Source organism: Mustela putorius, unplaced genomic scaffold (genome assembly GCF_011764305.1).
Source record: "Mustela putorius furo isolate JIRA1106 unplaced genomic scaffold, ASM1176430v1.1 tig00003858_pilon_pilon_pilon, whole genome shotgun sequence".
In the NCBI taxonomy this organism is placed as follows: domain Eukaryota; kingdom Metazoa; phylum Chordata; class Mammalia; order Carnivora; family Mustelidae; genus Mustela; species Mustela putorius.
This window is the reverse complement of record NW_025422010.1, coordinates 43,343,075-43,369,088: the sequence shown is the minus strand read 5'-3', so window position 1 is coordinate 43,369,088 and position 26,014 is coordinate 43,343,075. Positions and strand designations below refer to the sequence as shown.

General features: G+C 46.1%; 1 protein-coding gene across 4 annotated transcripts; it reads left to right on the top strand.

Moving 5' to 3' along the window:
- Positions 1-22,861, top strand: MRO (maestro). 4 transcript variants are annotated; one of them, XM_004777711.3, is made up of 10 exons: positions 4-565; positions 1,077-1,212; positions 5,865-5,973; positions 12,201-12,303; positions 13,923-14,069; positions 15,140-15,322; positions 18,004-18,159; positions 19,416-19,523; positions 19,875-19,955; positions 21,923-22,861. In XM_004777711.3, exons 4-9 carry the CDS (start codon positions 12,205-12,207, stop codon positions 19,926-19,928), a joined length of 747 nt encoding a protein of 248 aa, XP_004777768.1. In that variant the 5' UTR covers positions 4-565; positions 1,077-1,212; positions 5,865-5,973; positions 12,201-12,204; the 3' UTR covers positions 19,929-19,955; positions 21,923-22,861. The 4 variants fall into 4 exon arrangements, with proteins under 4 accessions (XP_044921563.1, XP_004777768.1, XP_012903993.1 ...); XM_013048539.2 differs by lacking the exon at positions 21,923-22,861 and having other exon boundaries at positions 19,875-21,915; XM_004777712.3 differs by lacking the exon at positions 19,875-19,955 and having other exon boundaries at positions 8-565.
- Positions 22,862-26,014: the final 3,153 nt, after the last annotated feature.

The following is a 26,014-nucleotide window of genomic DNA, read 5'->3' as shown; positions in this document are numbered from 1 at the left end:
TGAAAGGCACGGAGAGATCGGTGGGAGAGAGAAGCAGCTGCTGGAGACCGAAGGCCCACAGAGTGGATTCCTGTCTGTTGACAAAACTGTCTTCTCGTGTTCTTTTCTGGAGGAATTAAATGAGCCATGCTGGGAAGACACAATCAGCTGTGATGGACTCGCGGTGAGAGGCGGGGATCGCAAGATCAAAGACGGGATTGGGAAGCGGGCTGTGTCCAAGACGACGCCAGCCTCCTCCTTGGCTCCAGGAAGCGCCGGCGCTCCCAACCACAGACTGCGTTTCTCATGACAGAAGCACACATTGTCAAGCCCTTCTGGACATGGGCGCATTGTTCTGTCGGTAAAAGTGTGCCTGAAATCGTGTCATAAAATGCTGACACATTTGTCACTCAGTGGGATTCTACTGTAAGCGTAAATGCAATCCCGAGACTGCCCAGTTTAAGAAGAAGGACTATACTAAGCCGTGTCCACAACGACCCGAAAATGGACACCAGAAAGGGACGGCAGGAAAGGATGGAAGCCGTCCCGGAAGGAAGGCCACGGAGAATAAGAGTGGCCTCTAGAGGTGAGTGGCCAGACGCGCGGAGCTGCTAGCTGGTCAAGGCAGGAGAGGAAGCCAAGCATGGAGTCTCCAGTCCCACCAACTGGCTTTGAGACTTTGGGCAAGACCCACTCACTCTGCCTGCCTCTCAGTTTCTCTGCTGGTCAAGGAGGCATGAGAATGACCCCCCTTTCCCCCAGGACTGTGAGGACAACACGACAAATAGCTTAACAATGCCTCGGGCCATTAAGAGCAGGGACAAAGTGACACCTAGTCTTACTAGTGGAACGGATTTGGCCTCTCACGGTGATGTCTGCTGTTCCGGTTCCCTTCACCAATAGGTAGGCACACGTAGCTTTCTCAGGGGGGCCCTTGAAAAATAGGAAACTAACGTAAGAATCCTCAAAGTTTGCAAAACAGCACGGCCCGAAACGTATCTCTAGCAATTATCGGGGAGTAGATAGCCTAAAAAGGTCTTATTATGTATTTCCCTCTCGTGATAAAACTCCAACTCATTCTATGTTTCATGTTCAAGGACAAAACGCAGCTTGGCCCGCCCCACGCTTGGTTAGAGGACTGGGATGTTCCTGGGATTAGTTACATTCACCTCTGGTCAGGATGAGGTCTGAGGCAGAAGCCAGTCCCGCGGCGATGCTCACCGCCTAGCTCAGGTAAGACCGCACAGAATGTCTCCTGTATTCAACCGATTCCAAACTCTACAGTTCTATGATTGCTGTAGATTTAACCAGTTAGCTCGAAAGATGTTTATGTACATTTATGATTATTTTTTGGAAGTCGGGGCATTGGTGATGATGTGGGCATAATTCATGAGTCAGGTAGGAAAAATGTTTACGCTTGAACCTTTTTTTTTAAACCTTTAGTGGCATTTATCTTATGCTGAATTTACTCCTGGGCCATCAATTTTTGTTTCTCCAGTTAATTCTGGGGTTGTCTTTTTCTTCGGTGCAATAATCTGCTCTGTTTCAGAAAGGGTCATCTCGGCGGGCAGACGAGCTTATGGGGGGGGGGGTCATCTGACCGGGACTTCTGAAATCCCGAGGTGCAGCTCTGGGGACTTGTTCATTTAGATGAGCCCAGTGACTGATGAATCAAGGTCTAAATTCTATTTTTTTAAAGATTTTATTTCTTTATTTGAGAGAGAGAGAGAAAAATGAGTGGGGAGAAGGAAAGAGGGAAAGAGGGAGAAGCAGCCTCCCCACTTAGCAGGGAGCCTGATGCAGGGCTCGATCCCAGGACCCTGAGATCATGACCCGAACTGAAGGCTTAACCAACTGAGCCACTCAGGTGCCCCTCAACATTTAAATTCTTAAGTTCAGCATTACTCTCTCCATTTTTAAGCACGTGCAGCCAAAACTCAGCCCTCTTTTGGGGCCACTGACCCTGTGCCTAACCCCATTGTTTGGCCTGAGTCCCACACCATTGTAATGATGCAGGGCGCATGCATGGCTTCTGTAATGTGACATCTTTCAGAGACTTGGTGGCTTTTCAGAGACGCATACCTTTGATCTTCTGGGCTGTTTCATGGATGTTCTTAAAGTAAACACAGAGAGTTGAACCTCTTGATCTGCATGATTGGTCAGGGTTTGGGGGGTCGAGTAGAGAACAATTTTCAGAGATCATCTCAGGCTACGTAGGGAAGAGCTGGCACTTTTCTCACATTCCGGTACTAATAATGCCTGTCAAGTAATAAAGTCCAAAACAGAAGGCAGGACAGCCAGACAGTGGGTTAGACAAGCAAATGGCTGACGGCAAGTTTCTGATCTTCGAGGTTGTCAGGCTGGAGAATCTTCACTCCACTCCCCCGACCTGTGTATCAGGAGGCTTCTGCTTCCCTGTGCAAGAGGGTATTTGAAGCCAAGGAATAAACTTGGTGCTTCTCCCTATGGCATTTACTTATTCAAAGATTTGAGACAAAAAGACCATGGTTTTTATGTGGGGGATAAAGAACCCAGATGCATAGTAGAGTGGGAAGCATCCAGTGCTGAAGTTTGAGAAGAGCCTCTCAAGCCTCTCACGGGATAGCTGCTTGCAGCAGGAAGCTCTGGGCTCCAACACTGCTGCAGGTGGCTTCTGGAAGAATCTGAAAAGGTGAGGTTCCCTGGCTCATCTGGTTTGTCCATCTGGGCTCCTAAACCCATGCCGCACCTGCCTCCTAGAATGCCTTTCTCTTCTGTCTGCCTCTGCTAATCTGTTTTCTGGCAAGCCCTGGGACAGATGCTCTTTCCCTTACAAAGGACATCCTGATGGACTAGGCTTTGACTCTGTCTCCTTGTCCGCTCCTGTCTATGGCACATACGGATTCCTCCGAACACACCAGACCATGTCTCAACTCCTCTCTTGGTTGGCTCTCCTAGAGAGCACAGCCTGAGAGTTGTGCCACCTGGAGACCATGGTGCTGTGTTGAGAGTAGGACCTCCGTAAACATTTGAAGAACGAACAACGGATGAGTGAGAAGTGGGTATTGTCCATTAGAGACTGAGCAAGCAGCTGATTTTATTTCTTTCTGGAAGTGAAAACCAAGGGGACAGGGGTTGGCCTGAGCTTTAAAGGATTTCCTAAAAGAAGATGAGAGGGAGGAAATGGAAAACGATCCCTTTAAGACAAGCTTCTCACCTAGACAATGCACTGACACAGAAGGAGGGAACTCTGAAAATGCTCACACTGGAGAAAAACCATTAGATCCTGACGATTTGTCCTCATTTCCCAAGTCTAAAGGGAAGGTGAACTGTTGCTGATTAATTTAGTGCTCCCTATTGCCCTTTTCATTAGTAATGCAGGCCAGGTCATCATCCTCTTTGATTTTTTGGTTACATCAGCCCCAGTAATGGACTTTTGCTGATAAGGAAATATTAGTTGAGAAGGAAAATGGAGTTGTTGAAGCAATAAAATTAAGTAATGATGGCGCGGGAAGGACATTGTGTCATCAGTGTATCAATATGTTGCAATCAAATTATCAGATACTTCCTCTCTCTAATTCCCTTTAGAACTGTGCTGTGTCCTAAGGCCACGTTAGGAGAAGCTTAGCTCTGCTGGGTACGTTAGGAGAAGCTTAGCTCTGTTGAGTAACACATCCTAATGTGGAGGTTTCCCAGCTTTGTGCTGTGTCTGGAACTCGCCGAGCCTATTAGCTGCACCTATGCCCTTTGTGGGAAGTGTTTAAAAGAACTGGAGTTGGATCAGTGAGTTTCCTGGGCACCGGTTCTGTTTCTGCCTGTGATCTTCTCTGTGGCTTTAAGCCAAACAGGGAGAACTCGACTGCCTTTTAATTTTCCCCTTTGGCAGGCAACAAGGACAGTATTTATCTGGCAAATGTTTTAAAACCTGAATAGAAAGCAAACTTAAAATGTAAGGGGTCATGCATTGTATCTGCTGTGTTCCTGTCCGTGCAGTGGGTAAATTTCAGTCCTGGTTCCAGGGCGAGATTTGGCAGGGAATCCGCACCCTTACAGGGCAGTTTCCCTTCTCCAGCCACCTCCATTGTCTGGTTTAATTTTCTCGGCTTTTTGGTCATTCTGAGCTCTCTGTGGATTCGTTCACCAGAAGAAAATGTCCTCCCAAGTCTTATTGCCACTCCTGGCAGATAACCCGACTCTGGTTTTACTGAGAAGATTAAGGCTCACTTGGAAGAATTAAACTAACTCATCTCTGCGGCTGCCTCCCAGTTTTGGATGAAAGGGGGGACCTCTCTCTCCCTTTTCTGCAGAGCTCACCCTTGCCCCTGTGTCCTGGATTGACCTCCCCTGGGTTTTATGGTGTTTTTTGGGGGGTGTTTTTGTTGTTTGTTGGTTTGGTTTGGTTTGGTTTTGCCTCTTCCTCTTCCACTTTCCAGTAGTTGCACGAGCCGGGTCTCCCTTGCAGCCGCTTTCAAATCCGCCCAGTCTCCATTCTGTTCTAAAAAGCACACAAACACCAGAACGCCTTAGCTTGACCTTGCTCTCTCTTCCAGTCTATTTATTGCCTTCTTCCTCTAGCAAGACATCTCAATTTCCTCTTCCCAGAGGTTAGTGCTGTGGCTTCCTTTCTCTTTCACTGCTGAAATTGCATTCTCAGAGGTCACCATGGGTACCCGGTGGGCCCAGGCCAGAGAGGGTTTTGTGTTAGCCTCATCCTTCTTGTTTTCTCAAAAGCATCACTTTTCTTTCCCTCTACTTTTTCTTTCACACTTTCACTCTGACCTACTTCTCTGCTTACACTGTGTGTGTCAACTAATGGTGTTTCCTGAAGTTGTCCACCACACAGCATTGTGGCAGAGTCTGAGCTCTGACATTGACCTAAGGTTGAATTCTGACTCTGCCACCAGTTAACTGCATAACATTTGGCCAAGACATCTCCCAGTGCCTCAGTTTCCCCATCCTTAATATGGGGATCATAATTAGAGTACTTACCTTAGATTTGTGGTAAGAATCAAACACGATAGTCTACGAAATATTTACCTGAACGATTGGCACGTAGAAATACCCAATAAACATTTATTAGCATAACAATAAACTCCAAGAGCTTTGAAAATGTGACTTCTTTTCTCTTAGGACATAGAGCCTGCCCACTTTGCCAAACACACGGCCAGACAATAAATAATTAGGGATAAATAGATTTATAGGAAGTCCAGGGACGGAGAAGTGAGGGGAGGAGAGGAGATCTCCAAATTTGCAAGTACAATTAATTCCCAGTTCTCTTGTTTTGTTTTACCAATAAATCAACAGTTTTGTTGAGAGTTTAAATCTGTCCTCCTAGCACGGATGGTGTTTGTGGGGCAGAAGGGGGCGTCAGCGTTAAAGCTGTAGCTGTGGGTGCACCAGCCAATCACAGAGAAGCTGCTCCGCCTGGAACACAGTGTCCCATCCCTAGATTAATGCTGCTGGAACTGGATTAGGGAAGGAGGTTTTGCAGCTGTGCGCGGAGCCTGGAACCCGTCCATTGAGTGATGCTGCCATCTAGTGGTGCCATCGGGGAACTGCTCTGCGCAGAGCCCTTCCTTTGGTGCAGGGGCAGAGCCTCGGAATTGCGGTCCTTTCCTTACAAAGTGTGGGTGAGACCCGAACGGAGGGAAGAATAAGGGGGGAAAGACAGCAAGGGGAAGGGGGAACGACACCTCAGCACCGTCTGGGAAAGTAAAGGACACAAGTGATGCTTGCAACCACTAAGAACAATCTCGTCGGTATTCGAGCGCAATTCCCTCCCCCACCGCAATGCGGTCATCTAAACTTTGTTTCCCCGCCCTGGGATCCTCACTTTCCAACACTCTGTGCTGACCCGTGATCCCGAAAAGATCCTTCACCTTCTCATTCCCCTTCTTCCACGTTAGGAAGTCAGGGCTGGGAAAATTGAGCCTAGTCACCCCACCTGGCGACCACAGCGGATCCGACCCGGGCTCCAGCCGCACCTGCAGCCGCTGACCACGTGACCGCCGCCAGGTAAGGGCCCGCGGGGCTCCGGGCAACCCTCCCAGCGCCCAGAGGAGGCCAAGGTCAATCGGGATTTCCCGGGCGGTTTTGGAATGTCACTCGCGTCACTAACATCAGGGGCAGTTGACATTGTCTTTGTAAAACTGAAGTGGGCAATGTTGGCCATAAAGCCAATCTTTCTTCTGTTCGCAAACTGTGTCAGTCCACCTCTGTCCAACAGGTAGATTATAGGTCATTATATCAAGTCATCAAAGGGCTTTAGGAAGCGGGAGGGGCACTGAAGGGGAGATGTTAGTGCCAACATGTGGACATAGCATGTCCAGGGCGCTGTCTGGGGACCGGACATCCGCCTTACACACAGTGACACCCTGCACGCGGAAGTACAGGTCATGGTTTCTGCTGTGTCCTTACTAGCGATTTGACCTGAGTTGTTGACCTTACTTTAAGCATCATTTCCCTCTTTTCTAAAATGCACATAATTAAACTGACCTCTCAAGATTACTTCAAAGATTAAATCAAGTGCAAGAAAAGCCCCTCATTTGGGAGACTGGGACTGGCTTGGAGAGAGCTAATGGAAGAGGGTCCTTAAAGCAGAGAATCAGAGAAGGCAATACACACCTCACATAGTTTACCTTAAAATATAGACTTCCCTGGTCTTTAATGCAGAGCCGTGGTCTTTTCTTTCAATGTGGATCCACGAGCTGATGGCTTTTGAGGCACACACATCATCTGTGAGTTCTGGTTTGGGTTTCATTCAGTGGAATGAGATCTGAAAGGCACCCAGGGGAGACCCGTATAAAGTCGCTTCCACACGGTCATTCAGATCCCAGTCATGGTTCCATGAAGACTCTTCCCCAGTGCTTACTGTCCACACTGTTTCTAAGTAGACAGCAAGATCCTTCTCATTGTTGGATCTTTCCAAAACATTCCATTTTGATTCATAGAAACAACTTCCTTTCTCTGTGTATTCATTTTTCATCAATTTCTTGAATGCTTAAATGCCACAGTTATGATAAGAAGTACAGGTGTCAGAAACTGGTTCTTGGTCAGCATAAAAGGAGAAGTGAGGAGTGGGCACCATCAGCCACACTCACTGGTTGGTGCAAGTCATGAGGGTATGGAAAATACGGTTCCCTTGGCAAGTTGGCTCAGCAGAGGTCAGCTGAAACGGTTTTCCCTGGAGTGTGTACAAAGCGCTAAATGTGGTACCTAGCATACACAGTGCCCAGTATGTGGTAGATGTTAATATTTTTATGATGATTAATAAGGTCAGTATTGGGAGGGTTTTTAGAAATCTACCAGTTTGGGGGCACCTGGGTGGCTCAGTCAGTTAAGCACACAACTCTTGATTTCGGCTCAGGTCATGAGTCGGTCCTGAGATGAAGCCCTGCGTCAGGCTCAGCACTAGGCATGGAACCTGCTGGAGATTCTTTCTCTTCATCTGCCCCATCCGCTCCCTTCCCCTCCTAAAAAAGAAAAAACAGAAATCTAACAGTTTCTTCCCCTTGTTTTACAGAAATGATCAAAGTGTTTTATAATGTTGGCCTTCATAATATACCTTTTGGCTTCACTGAATAAAAAGGATTATTGACCATACACCTAATATTTTGAGTCAGAAGGATTTAAAATTACAGAGGCATTTGGGAGTCAGCCTAAAGCACAAAGCAGTTTTCTAGGTTACCCTAAATCCATGTTTGTTCAGGAAGACCAGGAAAAATCACACCATAGTGATGAAGACAAGCTCCAGGCTCTCAGAAATAGTGAAAACCAGAGCGCAAGGTCTTAACACACCCAGGGAGGACTTCCTGGAGGAAAAATGCACATGGGGATGAACGAAACTATAAGCAGAGCCATGCCTTTGGCTTCATTGTGGCCAGGTGGCCTCCCAGACTCCATCACACCCACCTGGGCACCTGGGATGACCCTAGCAACCCACCAGAAAAACCTAATCCCTCAAAGCAAAGTGTGGGAGTGAGTGGGCTTTGCAGCTCCAGTTAGAACACTTAAGAAATCTTTGACTCCATAGGCCGGCGTTTAAAATCCTCCTCCCCGAGATCCTGCGTGACAACAGACAGATATTGTCCTTTGTTTGGTTGCTTTGGGTCTAAGGGAGGAGGACACCGCAGGCAGGACGGACGGACGGGGAGCAGCAAGTTCACAAGCCACAAAACTCCAGGTGAGGGGCTCTGGGACCCCAAGCTAACTTTTATGTTTCTTTTCGCTTTTAAGGGAGCTTTTTATTTGGGAATAGTGTCCAAGAAAAGGGTACAAATTGTAGCCTGGACAGTTAATGTCATTTTTATTGTGAAAGAAATTCAAGGAGCTTCATGAACACAGGATGTCAATACCGTGTCCTCTGCAAAGACCCCGACACTCTCTCCTCTCTTATCCCCTTGGCCCCAGCTGCTCCTCTGACTTCTGGGGTCTCTCCCGAGGTGTGGGGTATGTCAGTTCTGGAGTTATTTAAGTTCCACTGTAGAGGCAGGAGGGAAAAAAAAAAAAAGAAAGAAAGAAAGAAAGAAAAGGCAGTGCTGGGGTCGGGTCCTGTGCCCTCTGAGATTCCGATCCAGTAACAGTGAGGTAGGCCTGGGGTCAATACCCAGCACTGTGGGGGATTCTAATGTCGGAGGCTGGGCTGATGCGGTGAGAAACAGCTTTGTTTTTCCTGCTCCAGAAATGGAGATGAGCCCTGACAAGCTGTGTGACCAAACTAGCTCACAGTTCTCATCTTGTAATGAGAAGGCAGGGCGGTAGGAAGGGCTTGCTGGCAGAGGTGGTGAGCTAGACACAGAGCCCCGGGCGTTTTCCTAACCTCATACCGAGCCGACCAAGAATAGCACTAAGCCCTCACGGACTTAGCACTGCGTGAGAGCCTCCCAGCACCTTAAATTTCGACCTGACTACGAAGAAGTGATGGGGCTGGAGGCTTGGCCTCTGAACCCTGGAGCAGACGGTTTGGATGGCTAAACCCCTTCCCTGATCTGCTAATCCAACAGGAGAAGTCCAGCGTAACGAACAGGGAACTGGCTCTGCTTTCCTTCTCCACGGAGAGAAGTCTCAGGTGTGATTTTCATGCATCAGAACGGAGATACCAGCTGTCTTATAAGGAGGCCTCCTTAGTGAGCAGCCCCCAGCTCGACCATTTTCAGCTCCCCTACCCACAGCCAGGTGCTTGTCAGCTCTGATCAGGAACATTCAACCCCGTGAGGGGCGGGATTCTACAGAAACAGAAGGTTGTGTGGAGAAGAGCCCCAAAAGAAACAGCCAAGCCTGTCTGGCATCAGTGTGAATTTTAAAATCCCTTCATTTTGGAGAAGACTGGCATAGGAATAGTGTCGTTTCTTTCTCTTAATGCAGTGGTTTTCGAAGTGCGGTCCCCAGACCAGCAGCACGCAGGTATTCCCCGGGAGCTTGTTAGAGATGTGGATCTGGGGCCCTGCTTCAGACGCACGGGATCAGAAACTCTGGGGATCAGGGCTGGGAATCTGTGTTAGAACAAGTCCTCCGAAATAAGTAAAATCTTTAAAAAAAAAAAAAAAAGAACAAGTTCTCTGGGTGATTCTAGCCCATGTTCAGGTGTGAGAACCGCCGGCATTTAATGGAATGTAGAACTTAGGGGAATGCCTTTATGCAAACAAAGAAAATATTGCTGATGGGGGGCAATTTTTTTTTCTGGGCTTTTGTTTGAGATCCCCATTGTGGTAGTGAGGGCAGCTCTGCTGACCAGAGATGAAGAAGAAAAAGAGCCCAAGGGGTGGAAAGGAAGAGGTGTTTTCATGGACCTCTCCAGTGTCTTCTGACCAAGAGAGCATCACCGGAACCTGCAGAGGGGGAGGGGCAAAGAGAGTGGAGGAACCAATCTCCTTGAACCTCCAGGTCAGAGTCAAATGTTCCAAGCTGTTTAACGGGGCTGGGTTTTGTCAGCGGCCTGTGCTTAAATAAGTTTGCAATTCAAGTACAGTAAGTAGGGTGGCCAACATGTCCAGGTTTGCCTGACACCTCCCTGGTCTTAGCACGCAAAATCCCACATCCCAGGAACCGCTCCCCCTCTCCGGGGTCAGGCTTCAGGTTTTTCTCCCACACCACCAGTCAAGTCTCCAATTCTCAGCAGATACCTACGGGGCATCTCATAATTCAGTTCATTTCTGACACCGGCAGGTGACCAACGACCAACCAGCTAGACTGGACGTTCCCTCAGGTCTCTCCTTGGGTTTGAGGAATTTGCCAGAACGGCTCACAGAAATCAGAGATACACTTTACTTACCGAGTCACCGGTTTATTATTAAAGGATGTAATTCAGCAAAAGCCAGGTGGGAGATGCATAGGGTGACGTATGGGGAAAGGGTATAGAGCTGCTGCACCCTGAGTGTGCGACTCTCCCCAGATCGCCACGTGTTCAACAGCCCGGAAGCTCTCTGAACCCCAACCTTTCGGGGTTTTGTCGAGGCTTCATTTTACCTGTGCACAGTTGATTCAATCATTGCCCGTGGGTTGTCTCCAGCCCCTCCCGCCTCGCAACAGGAGGGGAGGGGACTGAAGTTTCCAACCCTCCAGTCACGGGGTTCGTCCCCCTGGCAACCAGCGTCACCCGCTGGTAAGAAAAGGTTTTCAGAAAGTCACCTCATTAACATGACAAAGATTTCCTGATCGCTGTAATCAGTTGGGAAATTCTAACGGGTTTAGGAGCCCTGTGCCAGAAACAGGGACAGAGACCAAGTATATATTTATTATAAGTCACCATACTGCGGGGCAAACCGAGGTGAATGGTCGGCACTCACCCTCGTTCAGTGACTGCCCAATGGAATTACTGGGTGAGCTTTAAGATTAGGGATGGCAGGGCTCACCTCCAGAGATGGTGATAGACTTCCTCCCAGGCACCACCAGGACATCTGGGAGATGGAAAGTTCCTCAGGGGATTTTATTGTGGCTAGCAACCGACAACCCCTGCAGCTCCTTGTGTGTCATTTCTCCCACTAATTTTTTTTTTTTAACCAAAACAAAAGTCAGTGGTTCTGATGAAGCGAGACTCCTACCACATACCACATACAAAAATGGACTCAAAATGGATCAACAATGTAAATATAAGAGCTAAACTCTAAAAAATTTTGGAAAAAAACATAGGGGGATTCTTCATGACTTTGGATCTGGCAATGGATTCTATTATCCTAGTTCAGACTAGTTTACACTAGTGTACCTCAACTTACACGGTAGATCAGAAATACTTTGTGAGCTGTATTTACTTATAATATATATTTTAAACAATATATACTGGCAGTGAAATTACAAAACTGTAGATATAAAATAAGAAGCATGGTTGCTCAGATTTCTACCCCACAGGCAATTTTTGTTAAAACTGTTTGGGCATTCTTCCCTGTTCTATGCACATGCAAGCATATAGGTACAAATATGTTTCCCTTTCTCATACTAACAGTAGCATACTGATTTTCACTCAACAGCATGTTTTGGAGATCATTTAAGCATAGGTGGGCCTGCCCAATATTCTTTTTTTCCTTCCAAAAAATTATGTTTATTAACATGTTATCCATATGGATTTTTCTTTATTTCAAGTATGTTTTCAGTGGGTTTTCCCTCCCGGTATTCTTCTCAATGAAAGCATTGCGGTCATCTGTAGTTGTGTAGTTGTAATATATAGTTCTAACTTATTTATATTAAATAATTAGTCACAACTATCAAAGGACATTATAGATTGTTCGCATTACAAAGTGGCAGTGTCTATAGTATATGTCTGTGTCTGAGTAAATGATGTGCCGTTGTCTCTGTGGGGTCCCAGAGTGGCTGAAAGATAGGTACATTTCAGAATTATAGTTGATGATATCAAGATCGCCTCTAAAACGCAGTACCAATTTACATTCTTGGGGAACTTTTGAAAACACAGCGTTTCAGGCTACTTTTTACTTTAACTCATGAGAATCTGAGTGGGGCCCTGAATCTTTGTTTTATTTCCTTGGTGATTCCGATACAAGAAGGCTCCGGGATAGAATGGCAGCCATGGGACGGACGGTCTGGGTGCTCCTGCTGCATTTCCTCCTGCTGTTTATCTATTGCTGGGACAGCTGCGTCACCTCACCAAGGGGACGGGGTCCTAAAGGACAGGCCTCAGGGATGTTGCTTCTTTGTGTTCTTACCCTGGCACCGTGTTTTGTATGACACTGCTTGTCGATGACAAATCTTGGAAGAGTGTTTGTGGCTCATATGACGATTCTGTTTTCTTCTAGATCCATGGATCAAACACAGAGAGGAATCCTGGGCCAGCCCGGGCCAGTCCCCACCACCCAGCCCAAGAAGAAAAGGACGTCAGTGATGTCTTTCTTTTCCAAGGTCTGTCACAAAATATTATGAACAGAGGTCCCTCCCCAACAATCACCTGTAACAGCGCCTGGTCTGCATTGGCTGTGGTCGCTCCACTGAGGTGCTTCTGGAAAAAGCTTGATGACGCTTCTCATAACACAGACCGCAGGTTCATAGGGTAATGAGATAAGCAGGGAAGAATTTAGCTTACTGCAAACTTAATCATAAAAGTATAGAAAGAGCTACAACGCATGCTGAGAAATAATGATGAGATCTGGTAATCACCCAAATACCAAATAGAACTGTGGGTCCAGTCTGCAGCCCCTTGTGCCCCAGGATAGTAAGGAGATGGCTTTTCCTGGATCTTGTCTGGATTGTCTTTGTTCTGACATCAGCATATGTTGCTGTGTTATATGAGGCACAGAACACTGCGCCCTGCCTGGTCTCATAGGCTCACCACAGAGGGGACCCAGTTCTTGCCCTGCAGTGACAGTTAGTCCCTGATGTGGCTTCCTGTGCTAGTCACACGGTGTTTCCCATTTGCTTTACTTATGCATATCTGTTCCTAATCTTAGTTGCTCAGATATATGCGTTCTGGGGTGGGACAGCCTTTAGGTGTCCTGAAATGTTTGTAGGTGTGCTTTGCTAGTCGGGCCAAATGCTGTTAAGAGGTTGAGGAAGACGAGCACTGAGAATTAACCCTTGGATGTAGTCGTGTGGAGGTGGGGGTGGGGGGCATCAATCTGACTGCAGAATGTTCAAGAGATAAAGGAGAGAGGAATTGGAGAAAACAAGTCTAGACACATCTTTCAAGGTAGAGCAGGAAAGTGGGGAAGAGCTGGAGGAGGACGAAGGGTTGGGAAAACGCTTTTCTTCGAGATGGAAGCCGCCCAGCATTTCTCATCCTGTGAAGGATCCCTGGTCTCAGCTCACACCAACTCTCTAAAGCCCCCTTTATTTATTTATTTTTTTGTTAATGATTTTCTTTATTCATTTGAACAGAGAGAGAGAGAGAGATCGCAAAAGAGAGCACAAATGGTGGGTGGGGAACCCAATGTGAGACTTGATCCCAGGACCTGGGGACCATGACCTGAACCCAAGGCAGACACTTAACTGACTGAAGGCGCCCCTGAAGCCCTTTTTCTTCTGAGCTCTAGCACACCCTCAGTGATCCTAGAGCACCTGTCCCCATATTTCCCCCCAACCTTTCTCAACACCAGCCCTGCATTATTTGTCTCTACCTAGTTCCTCATCCACCAAAATTCTTCATTATGTAGATCAAACTAATGTATTTCCAGGAATAATCAGGTGATTTTTTAAAAAAAGATTTTATTTATTTATTTGACAGAGAGACACAGCAAGAGAGGGAACACAAGCAGGGAGAGTGAGAGAGGGAGAAGCAGCCTCCCGCTGAGCAGGGAGCCCAATGCAGGGCTCGATCCCAGGACCCTGGAATCATGACCTGAGCTGAAGGCAGTTGATTAATGACTGAGCCACCCAGGTGCCCCAGATCAGGTGTCTTTAGGTGAAGAAAGAAGGGCTGAGTTGAGCAGGCCACGCAGGATTTTATTTAGAGGGAGGGATTGGGGTTGGAATAGGTATGACTCTGAACACTCCCCAGATCAATACATTTTTTACTTACTACACAGGTCTCTTGGACACTGAGGTTCCAGAAGCGGGAGTCTCTGAAGAATGTGTTTTCCATCTTGGCAGAAAGAGCCCAGGACCCCAATGCTAAAAAGCGCCACATGGCAATGAGAGGCCTGGGAACCATGGCCTGTGAGACCCCTGACAAGGTAGGAGAGGAAGGTGGCACCCAACTGGCCCTCATGGCCTGGAGTCCCCAGGACAGGGAGATGGTGCTCCATGTACCAGTTATCCGCTGCTGTGCGACAGATCACCACAGACCTAGCATTCATCCTCTTGTAGTTCCCTTAAGTCAGGAGTTTAGGTACAGCATAGCTGGGTTCTCTGCCCAGCATCTCACAAGGCTACCACCAGGTGTGGGTCAGACTGCGTTCCTTTCTGAAGCCTGCGCTCTTCTTTCAAGCCTCTGTGGCCGTTGGAAGAATGCAGCTCCTTCCAGGTGTAGGACCAAGGTCCCTGCTCTCTTGCTGACTGGCTACCTCAACTCATTGAAGCTCTTCTCTCACAGCATGTGAGCTTTCTTCTTCAAGGCCAGCCCAAAAGCTTCAACCGCTCATGCCTGCTCAGAGGAACTCTTACGTAGTGTGATACAACCATGGGAATGATATCCCATCCTTGTTGTCATATTCAAGAGGCTAGAAGAAAAGTCACTGCTTCCTTCCACATTCAGGAGAAGAAGAGTAGACAAGGGTGTGACTCATTTGGGGTTATTTGGGGGATCTTCACACCTCAGTAGTATCAGCCATGGGAAACAGAGTGGCAGATGGGATTAACACACACCTGGACATCACCCTCTTGGGTGAATTTAATTTATTTTTGAGTAATTTATGCCTGTGTAGTAAAAGATGTTTTACCTACCTCTTTTAGCAACTGTCAACTTCAGTGATCATTTCATCTCACCCCCGATAAAAGTATCTGCTGTGCCCCAGAGGCCTAGATCATCCAGCCCACCGCACTCCTTGATGCTCCCTTCCCGCCCTCATCTGCTCATAGGCCAAGCTCCAGACTGCTCTTCCTGTTGTTCTTCCAAGATTGAGCTGGATCTTGGGTCAGGTTAATGGAAAGCATTTGTATTTCAATGAGTGTTGTTGCCGTAGTACCCGAAGAAGCTGTGCTCTCAGACCAAGTCCTAGGTTACTGGAGGATTAGAAGTAGGATTGCTTTTCAACTCGCAGGGAGCAATTTCTGGACTACTCATACTCTTCAAACTTGTTAACAGGTGAGAAAGTATAAGAAAATTGTCCTAGACCTGCTGGTGCATGGATTGTATGACCCTGTGAGTGCTGAAGTCATCCACGAGAGCTTGAAGACACTGACCATCATTTTGGGCAAGATCCAGGGGAAAAGTCTAGGCTCTTTCTTCGTAGACATCACTCTCCAGACCAGGACTTTATTAGATGATGTAAGTGAGACAATTTGGAAGAATTCTGGATTATTAAAGTTGAGGTAGGATGAGAAATATATAAGCCCTGGCTGGTGTGTTGCTCAGAGACCATGGTCTGTATTATTCACTTCTTTATTAAGAAATCATTGAGAGACTAGTATCATACTGGCAGTTATGGAAGACATAAAGAAGGAGGAGTTTTTGTTGTTCTGGAGAAGTGAATATATACACACCGATGATGAATACGGTGATGAAGATGATGGTCAAGGTGATGGTAACAGTGCTGACATGTATTGAGTGCTCTGTTAAGGTGTGACAATAACACTAGTTAGCATTTAGCGAGCCAGTACTGTGTGCCAGGCACAGTGCTAGGCAGTTCTCATGGGTTATCCCATAGAATCTTCTCAATAACCCAGTGAGGTAGGCACTATTATTTATCTTCACTTTATAAATGAGAAGAAACCAAAGCACAGAGAGGTTAGGTGATTTGCCCAAGACTCACAGAACCAGTGAGCAGGTATGACCCCAGACTTTCTGACTACAGGACCTGGGCTTTTTACTGCCACGGGACAAGGTCGGCTAAGTAGAAAGTGCACTGATACATTGTTTGCTCTGAAACTGTGGAGACTCTGAGATACCTTCCTTTCAATCTGACCAGTTAGCCTGCTGCAGACACACACACACACACACACCCTAACAGAGAGATAATACCTGTAGAATAGGAAACAGACCTATAGACCTTTTATTTACTCACAAAGCACCTTGAGTGAGTTCCCCCACTGAATTCTCTGGATGGACCCGAGCCACATGAGAGGAACAGAAATCTTGAAATTATGAAACTCAGAGTTTATATAGGAACTTTTGCCCCGTTTGCCTCTCCTCCTGCTCAGAGAGACAGAAGAGACCTTTGCTCTGGAATGCAAACCAGTCATCTCTGTGGGTAGCAAGGAGAGGAAGCCCTCTACCTCCCTGGAATGTAAACAAATATCTCCAGAGAGTTGTCTAAATCTCTCTGCAGGGCCTATCTTTTTTTTTTTTTTTAAAGATTTTATTTTATTTATTTGTCATAGAGAAGCGAGAGCAAGCACAGGCAGACAGAGTGGCAGGCAGAGGCAGAGGGAGAAGCAGGCTCCCTGCCAAGCAAGGAGCCCGATGTGGGACTCGATCCCAGGATGCTGGGATCATGACCTGAGCCGAAGGCAGCCGCTTAACCAACTGAGCCACCCAGGCGTCCCTCTGCAGGGCCTATCTTAATTTCCAGGGCTTGTTTGCATGCAATCACTTTTTTTATACCCAGATGAACTATAATTTTTGACCAGAAAGCCCTGGGTGTATAGTAACCTGGAGATATTTGTGGAGAGTTGTTTCCTGACAGTGTATATCTAGTGGAGCCTTCTTGACTGCCCATCTCACCCTGTGCTCTCTCATGCATGTGTTCCCTGTCATATGATTATCAGGCCCCGAGCAGGCCAGGCACCCATCTTATGTGTCTTGTATCTCTTAGAGTGGAAGGGTAGCAATGAAATGAATTATGCACATACACATACACACATACACGCACTGGTAAAACAGCGAAGAAAGTGCACCACTAAAGCAATTTGTGGAAGTGTCCCATGTGCTAAAAAATATTTTTCAGTTCTTTATGAAATGGTCAGTGGTCTTTGGTCTTGCTGAGTGTCTGTGACCCCCCAGTTCTAGGTGCTCCTTGCCCCTGAAGAGGCTCAGCCCAGCTCAGTTCCTCCTGGTTTGCCTGGAGATTTCATGGGACCAGGAAACACTGATATAAAATCCCTTTGCCAACAGTCAGGAGACTGGGTGCTACCCCGGTTCTTTGTCACCCAACAGTGAGACTTCCACAAGTCACTGAAATGCCCTGAGCCTTGATCTACTCATCAGGAAAGGGAGATACTTGGACCAGACCTCTCACCTTGGAGAACAAGAAAGGACTGCACCCCCTGAGACACCCTCAGAGACCATTCCGCTAACTAAAAGCAGGGAGAGTTGGCGAGGTGTCAGGAAAGAAACAATTGTTATTTCTATCACAGAAGCTAGAAATTCAGACCAGAAGTGAAGGAGATGCCCTAGTAGAAGCACTGGGAATAATCAAAAGGAGATGGGTCAAATGAATGAAAATTGCAGCTACCCTAAATTCCTTTAGGTAGTGACATGGGATGAGCTCCCAGATAGATCATTTGATGAAAAATCAAAGTACATGACAGAGGGATGGTGTGCTTCTGTTTGCCTAAAAATGTGAGAAAGGACTATATGATACATATTTTATTCTTTTTCTTCTTAATTTTTTGGAGGGATATGCACAAAATTTATAACATTGTTCATTCATGGGAGGGAAATTGAGTGGCAGGCAGAAAGGGGTAAGAAGGAGACTTACTTTTGTTAATAAAATGAATTGATTATTTTGAATTTTGAACCATACAAATGTATTCTATCTCCAAAACTTTGAGTAATAAAGAGCAGAGTTGGGAAGCTTGGATTAGCACAGTGATTCCCCCAGTCTGCTTGTCTTGTCCTCTGGAGAAGACAGTCGGTCAAGACTGTCGTTCAAGCCAGCTAAGTGCTTTAGACGGGATCTTGTGATCCACACCCACCCATGCAACAAAGCGCAATGACTGTGATGTCCTCTGATGCAGTGGCCTTATGGTCATGACCTGGGTTCTGTTTTGTTCGCCGGGGATCTGCAGGAGAATGACAACATGAGATACTCAGCCTTCGTCTTGTTTGGCCAATTGGCGTCCTTTGCTGGGAGGAAATGGAAGACATTTTTCACCAGCCAGGTCAAGCAGACTCAAGATTCCCTCCTGATACATTTACAGGACAGAAATCCCCAGGTTGCCAAGGTAAGTCTGTGAGAGTCCCATCCGCTTCGCTAAAGCTCTGGCTGTTCCTGAAAGGGGCTGCGGTGGTGCCCTGTTGCGCTGAGCCACTAGACCTCTTCCTGCCGGTTCCGTTAGGGACACTCAGAAGTGTATCCACGTGGGGTGCCTGGGTGGCTCAGTGGGTTAAAGCTCTATCTTCGGCTCAGGTCATGATCCCAGGGTCCTGGGATTGAGCCCCGCATCGGGCTCTCTGCTCAGCGGGGAGCCTGCTTCCTCCTCTCTCTCTGCCTGCCTCTCTGCCTACTTGTGATCTCTGTCTATCAAATAAATAAATAAAACCTTAAAAAAAAAAAAAAAAGAAGAAGAAGAAGAAGAAGAAGTGAATCCTTGGAAAGGTCCCTGCCCAGGGACTCATCTCTCTCTGAGCCAGCGGGCTCTTTTCCATCTGCTCCTACCCTATGGGCCTGATCCAGTGCCTGCCAGTGGTAGATAAACTAAGGTTACTGGAGTGTTGGGGGCAGAGAGGCCCTAACTTGGGTCTAATTTGTGGGGCAGTAGCCCACATGACGAGGACATGAGCTCATGCCAGCTAGCTTCTGACAGTGCGTATGTTCCCCACCCCTGGCTTCTCAATCCCCTCTAGAGCTTTTGTTTTATTCTTAGAGAAAACATGTCCTAACAGGGTTGGATCTATGTAGGTTTTCAAAACCCACTGAGAGTGAAAGGTTCCACTAAACCACTTGTCTTTTTTAAATTATTGCATACGAGGGGGCACCTGGGTGGCTCAGTGGGTTAAAGCCTCATCCTTTGGCTCAGGTCATGATCCCAGCATCCTAGGATGGAGCCCCCGCATCGGGCTCTCTGCTCAGCGGGGAGCCTGCTTCCTCCTCTCTCTCTGCCTGCCTCTCTGCCTACTTGTGATCACTGTCTATCAAATAAATAAAATCTTTTAAAAAAAGTTAAAAAAATAAAGAATTTAGTGCACACAAGAGAGACAAAGAGAGAGAATTTGGGAATTTAGGAATCCAGAACTACTTTTGTGGGATGATAACCGGTGGTAAACTATAAAGTGTTGCTCTCCTCACCAGCCCCAACTTCTAGACACGGTCATTTTAGAAGAAAAATCCTTTAAGGCTGACGTCTTCAGACTTTCTGGAAGTTACTTTCATACCCTCAGTAGCCCCCAGACCACACATCCGGTGCAGTGCTCTTCCTCAGTTGGATTCTAGAACTCTCTAATGTTTTTAACAATAAGATGGTAATATTATTTTTCTCAGGCTTGCAAAACAACATTTCGAGCCTGTTCTCCATATCTGAAAGAAAGAAAGGAAACCGGCTTCCAGACTGAAGAAGATCAAAGGAACCCTAAACTCTGCCGGCAGCTGGTGAGTGAGAGAGGTGGGGAGAGAATTCTCCCAGAGGTCCCCCCCTCCTGGTGTCAACCCAGAGGCTGGGCAGCCACACTTGGGGGTTCCTCCCCACAAAAGAACTCAGGCCAATTGTGTTTCCCTTGTAACTAACCCGTCACGCAATGTAAATGACAAAACGCCCAGAGGATTACACACAAAATCTATTGGCACTCCTAGCGTAGACTATTAGATGAACACAGGCCATGATCTGAGAGTCTGAAGACTGATGGTCCTCACGCTCTGCCTTTGACAACGGCCTACTCGTCGTAGAGTCAAGGAGCTGTGTTGAACCCGTCCCTCACGAGCACTTTTGCTGATTTCTTTCAGAGCCACTATCATCCCGAGCTCCTGCAGTTCTTCTATGCAAATAAGATTCTGTAAACACAGAGCCACAGGGAAATTGTTCCAGTGAGCACCTTGCTGGGGAGCTGATAGTCCCCCCTCTTTTAACTCTTCGGATGCTTCTGCTTGCCTCTTGGGATTGTACTAGAAAACGGGATGCTGGGAGAACAATTGATGGCAATTGCATGGAATTGTATGATTCTATCCGAAGTAAATTCTCAATTGCTTTTATGTATCTTGTTTCCTCCCCATGCAAATTTGATGAGAAGGTACCTGCTTTGTTGAAAACATTGAAAGCTTACATAGATTCGGTGCTTATTGTTCTTTTTGCTTCTTAAGTTCGTCTCTGTCACCTATCTTGTATTTTTTATTTTATTTTTAATTTCTGAGGTTTAGGAGAATATTACCTCAAGTGATTTTTTTTTAATCGGTCATTGATACTTTGCAATTTGTTATGGATGACTTTATTGGCAGGATCCATTTAAAGTTGGTGAAAGGCCCAAGAAGGGGGTTTGGAGACTACCTTTAGCTTCTCATAATCTTCAACAGTCATTGCCTCCAAGATCATCCCTAACACAAATTAATAAAGAGAAAAAAGAATCTAGAAAGTGTGTGTTGAAAAACCTCAGGCTAACAGTAATGTATGCAATAATAAGTAACATTTATAGAAAATGTTTATTGGACACTAAGCGCTTTGCAAGTATTATTTCATACTTACAACAACCCTATGAGAAAGGTACTATTGTTATCCTCATTTTCCAGGTGAGAAAAACTAAGGCACAGGGAAATTAAGTAGCTTGCCCCAGATGACCTGGTGAGAGACGGGGCTGGAATTTAAGCCCGGACAGTCTGACTTCTGGAGCCCATATTCAATCACCATATGATTCTGCCTCAATGTGGAATAATTGACAGATGGTTAGAAACGTAAAAAACCGAAAAACAAAAACCACACAACAACAAAAACAAAAAGAACAAATTAAAAAAAAAAAAACACTCAGCTTCTGCTCTATTTAACTCAGTTAACTTTTGCTTTTATATGTACTAAGTACACATCTCTATTAATTTAATTGGTGGTCTAAGTATATAGTTTTACTTGTCACCTCTTGGCTAATTATGTCAATTTTGGGGGGCAGTCAATTCTAATTCTAGGAGGGATCACATGGCTCATATAAAAAGTTTCAAGAAAAACCTCAGCCTCTCCTACTTTCCCTCCAACCAGTTTACCTCCCAAGCTTTTCCTGTAGAAATCCTGATATTATCACCAAACTTGGCATTCAGGCCATACGGGACGACTGTGTCCAGTTTGGGAAATGGAAAACACAAGAGGGTCATAAGTGCTGCAGAGGGATCTTAATATTGTTCTGAAAATTGGGAACTCAATCTTCCACTCTAGCTTTCCGGGGACGGGACTGTATAACACAGATGAGGGGTGTCTCCTAGGGGACACAAGAATGTGGCAGATGGCAGAAGGGGAAGCAGGAACCAGAGGCATGAATGGATTTTCTTCCTTCCTATTTTGAGGTTGGGGTACCTGAACCAGGGACTCGGGAATGGCAAAGACTCCAGAGCAGGTGGGATGTTTCTGAGCTGAGAGCCTTCTCCCTTCCCAGATGTTGGCCTGTTTGAAACTATGTTGCAAGGTCCCAGTAGAATCTGATGCTTTCTGCTAAGCGATCAGTGAGTGGCCTGAGAAACAATTGCATCTGGCCAGCATTCGGACAAAGCTGGAGGTGGAATGGGGCAGGCAGGTTATATGCACTAGAGCAGAAACATCCATGTACTTAATGCCCCTGAGCTGAATAAAATTGCGGAAGATGCTATTGAATTGGCTTTAAGATCTGTGGTGGACTGTTCACTTGGGTGGCCTCCAATGAATCATGTCTCCTAACACTCGTGCCCTCTGTAGACCCTTCCCGTTGCATCTGGGCTGGCTTTGTGGCTCACTTTAACCATGAGAATGTGCTGAAAATACCAGTATGCCAATTTCAGGCTACTCTGGAAGAGCCCTGGCAGCTTCCTTTTTTGTGCTCCAGGTGAAGCCAGCCGCCATGTAAGAAGCCAGATTACCAGGAACGAAGAAGAATGTCTGAGATCACCGTTTTGGAGGAAAGACCAGGCTAACTGCGTGGGATGCCACGTGGAGAGCTGAGGAACCCAATCCACAGTGAAGTCTGAGGTCCAGGCGCATGACGCACGTTGGCCGTTCCAGCCAGACGCCGGCTATCCACGTGACCCAGCTAACACCAGCTGTCTCCATGAAGCCCATCCCAAATTGCAAAATTGTAAGCAAGGGAATCAAGTGATTGCTGTTTTAAATTGCTAACTTCTGGGATAGTTTGTCACTCGGCAATAAGTAACCAAAAGAGGTTCCTAATCACTAATTTTGTCATTTGGCCAGTTTTGTTTTGCTCTTAATAAGTCCTCTTTGAGTTTAAACTGTATTTCTAGAAAGTTGTATTATGATGGAATTCTGCGGTGAGAGCAAGGGATGCCTTTTTTGGACGTTCTTGGACCTTTGGATGCCTTGTTCTCCTTTTTCTAGCTCACCCTGTGCATCACAGCGCCCAGCGCGCAGCAGCTGATCCAGAAACATTTGCTCAGTGACTAAATAGTTGCAAATTGTAGCGGGAACAGCGTCCAAAGTAGTTTGCTACTCTGGGATCTTAGCCAGGGGCTCACACTCTTCCTTTCCAGCTTTTTCTTCTGTTACTCTTTTTGCTTTAGCCAAGTTTGGCTCCTCTCTCTTTAAACCCTTCTTGGTCTCTTATGCTCCTTTGCCTTTGTTCAGTCTCTCCTCCTTTTGCTTTGAATTCCCTCCCCCCAGCCATGCATACTCCAGGCACACCCCCACACACATCTCAGGTGTATATCTTCTCTGTACTTTAAGACTGATCAGGGGCGCCTGGGTGGCTCAGTGGGTTAAAGCCTCTGCCTTCAGCTCAGGTCATGATCCTCGGGTCCTGGGATCGAGCCCCGCATCGGGCTCTCTGCTCAGTGGGGAGCCTGCTTCTCCCTCTCTCTCTGCCTGCTTCTCTGCCTACTTGTGATCTCTGTCAAATTAATAAATAAAAAATCTTTAAAAAAAAAAAAAAGACTGATCATTGCCTGATCCCCTCAATCAGGAAAGAGCTCGCATTTCTGAATTCCCAGAACATTCTAGCAGTTTTATGCTGCTTGACATGTTTGATCTCTTTGAAAGTTTTTTTTACCTCCATGTCTTTTTTTCCCCTGGTTCAAGAGAAGCTGCTGAAGGAGGGATCCTACCCTGTGTAGCTCTGTCACGTGACCTGAGGTACTCAGTAAGTGCTTAGTAAATACATGTGGATTGGGGAGGAAAAAGTTCGAAAGTCATCTGAAGCTACTCCCCCCTTGGGAGAAGCCCATTTTGTGAAATGAGGACCATCATTTCTCTCCTTATAACCCATCTGCAGGTGACTTTTATGCTTGTGTACTTAAGTAACCCTTTCCATGTAAGATGCCTGTTAATTTGCTAATCTAAAGGTAAGGCTTTGATTTTTTTTTACTTTTAAACACTAGATATGCAACAGTTGAGTGAATTAAAGAAAGAAACAGGAATATTCAGGTGCTACCGTGCTATGAGCTCAGGGTACAGATCCACATAAAACATGGTCCCTACTTTCCCGTTGCCCACATGATGGACCTTTCTTAAAGGGAAGGAGAAAGGAGAGAAAGACAAAGAAGGAAGTAGAAAATCTAAAGTAATCAGTACTGGAACTCACTGTGAACAGAATCCAGTGGAATTCTGGTCCGTAATGTTGAGTTATAAAAAGCACGAGTGTGTTTTACAAGGAGAGAAATAGTAGCTGTGTGGACAGCTAGCAGATAGTGCTAGAAATAAGGCAAATATGTATTTGTGCTTTTCTGCATTTTCCAGGTTTTCAGCAATAAGCATGTATTACTTTTGCAATCATAGAACACATGCAAAAATTCTTTTTAAAATAAAAATGGACTCTGTATTTGTGTGTCAGGGGCGTGCTGCTTATTGGTGTGTAAGGCTGCATGCTTCGGAGAGCCTGGGATGGTTTTCGCTCACTCTCAGTAGTATGTGTTTGCCTTTGTCCTTTTGTGACATTGTCGTTTTAGCCTACTGATGACAAATAAAGTGACTTATGGTTGATTGTCAGTGTATTTATGTTACTGACTTTACATTCTTTTGGTATGACCATAGGAGAATAAGTCTTTTGTTCCTGTTTTTATTTATGTGTTAAACGCTCTTAGAAAAACCTCGGGTTCTAGAGAAACTCAGTGCATCCCAGTTTACTGAAGAGAGAGAGTTTGATATTGCAAAGGCCCCTTTAAATTATCGAGTTAAGCAGACTTCCAAGCCTGACATGGAAGATTCTTCATAACGGACACCAACTTATGATTTCCCTCGGCTCTTCCTAAATTCCTCCTACCTGGAATGCTTCACCCTCCATTTGTTTGTTTCTATCCACCATTCACTGGGTGGATAGACCATTCCGAGTGTCCTTCTTTTTCAGAGGTAGAGCAGAGCACTTAGGAAGATGGGAAGATGGGTCCTGATCAGGCCCTCCTCATTGTGATTCTGGCTTTGCCATTTACTGGTATAAACTTGGGTAAGGCAGCCTTCCAAGCCTCAGTTTGCTGATCAGTGAAATGGACATAATAATCCTACCCATAGTGATGGCATGCTACAAAGATTCAATTGTACAACATCAAACACTTTGCATAGTGCTTGACACATAGAAGATGCTCAGGACATGTTGGTTAATTTTGCTCCTGACCTCCAACCAGCTCTCCAGTCCCCGTTCCTTCTTTTCTCGATGCTGCCCACGTCTCCAGCGAGGCCCATCCTGGCTTTCAGTGTGGGATCGGAATGTCATCTTGATCCTCCCCAATGAGAGATTATAGTCCTAGAGTCAGCTCTGCCTCTTTCTCCTCCCCCTGTGCTGAGGATTGTAGCATTGAGCCTTGCCCACCAGGGGGGCTCAATAAAGAATATTGAATTTGTGGAGTTGCTAATACTGGTGTCTTGCCTGAGCATGAAACTAGCACCTCGCAGTTGGCTTTAGAATGGCCCAATATATTTCCATAAGAATGAGAATCGTAACTGAACGAGAAGAGCTAGTCATTTTCTCCCACTGGGCTCTTGTCTGGGTGTGTTCAGAGCAAGAGCAGTGGCTTTTTATGCTCCAGAGCCAGCTTCAATAGGTTCTTTTCATTCTGTCTGAATGGCCCTGGTGGCTCCGTTAATAATTCTGTGTTGTATCTTTTGGGCGATCTCTTGTTAATAATTAACACTCCACCTTCTGTTTCTGAGTGTGATTACTGTAATCATGTTCCTTTCAAGCTAATGAATTTCCAGCAGCACTTTGCAAATGTTAACCAGGTAATGGCCCAAATGTCTCCCTGCAAGAAGAAAATGTTTTTCAGAAACGTAGATCAGAGAGTTAAAATGTCATTTCCTAAGCCATGCGGCTAGAGGCACGTGCCTCTGCCCGGGCGAAAATGCAATAGGAAATTCAGGGCCTTTCGACATGCTTGCATGGACTGACTACATCAGCAGGCATGGTCTCCTTGGAGAAAGAAAGCAGCTCAGTCCCAAAGGTGACATCACGTGTGCTGGAAGGACCCATGAGCTGGTGTCAGGAAACCTGACACGCCAGGTACCTTCATCAAGTCACGTAACCACTCAGCGCCTCAGGGTTTTCATCTGTGAAATGGGAGGAAGAAGCTACCACCCAAGGTCCCGTGATGGTAAAATGAGACAGTGGGTGGAAATGGTACGGTGTTAGCCCATGGTGAGCTGTGCTCGTGGGCACGGTAGCCACTGATCAATGGAGCCTTTAATACAAGGGAATTTGTGGGAAGAAGGAAAGACAGCACTAACAGAGACCCTGATTTAAAAGTAATATGCAATATTAAAAATCTTAAAAATATAAAAACAATAAAACTGAGTATAATACATTGTTCTATATATCAGGGTGCTTCTCCAGATAATAAGTACCCCTGTCACAATGTGAATTAGGATCGTTTACAAGTTTAACATGTATCTATTTTATATAATTTTGTTACACCCAAACTTTATGGATAAGAAATAATGACTAACATTCAAAAATTGTGGAAACCTTGGCAACTCTTTC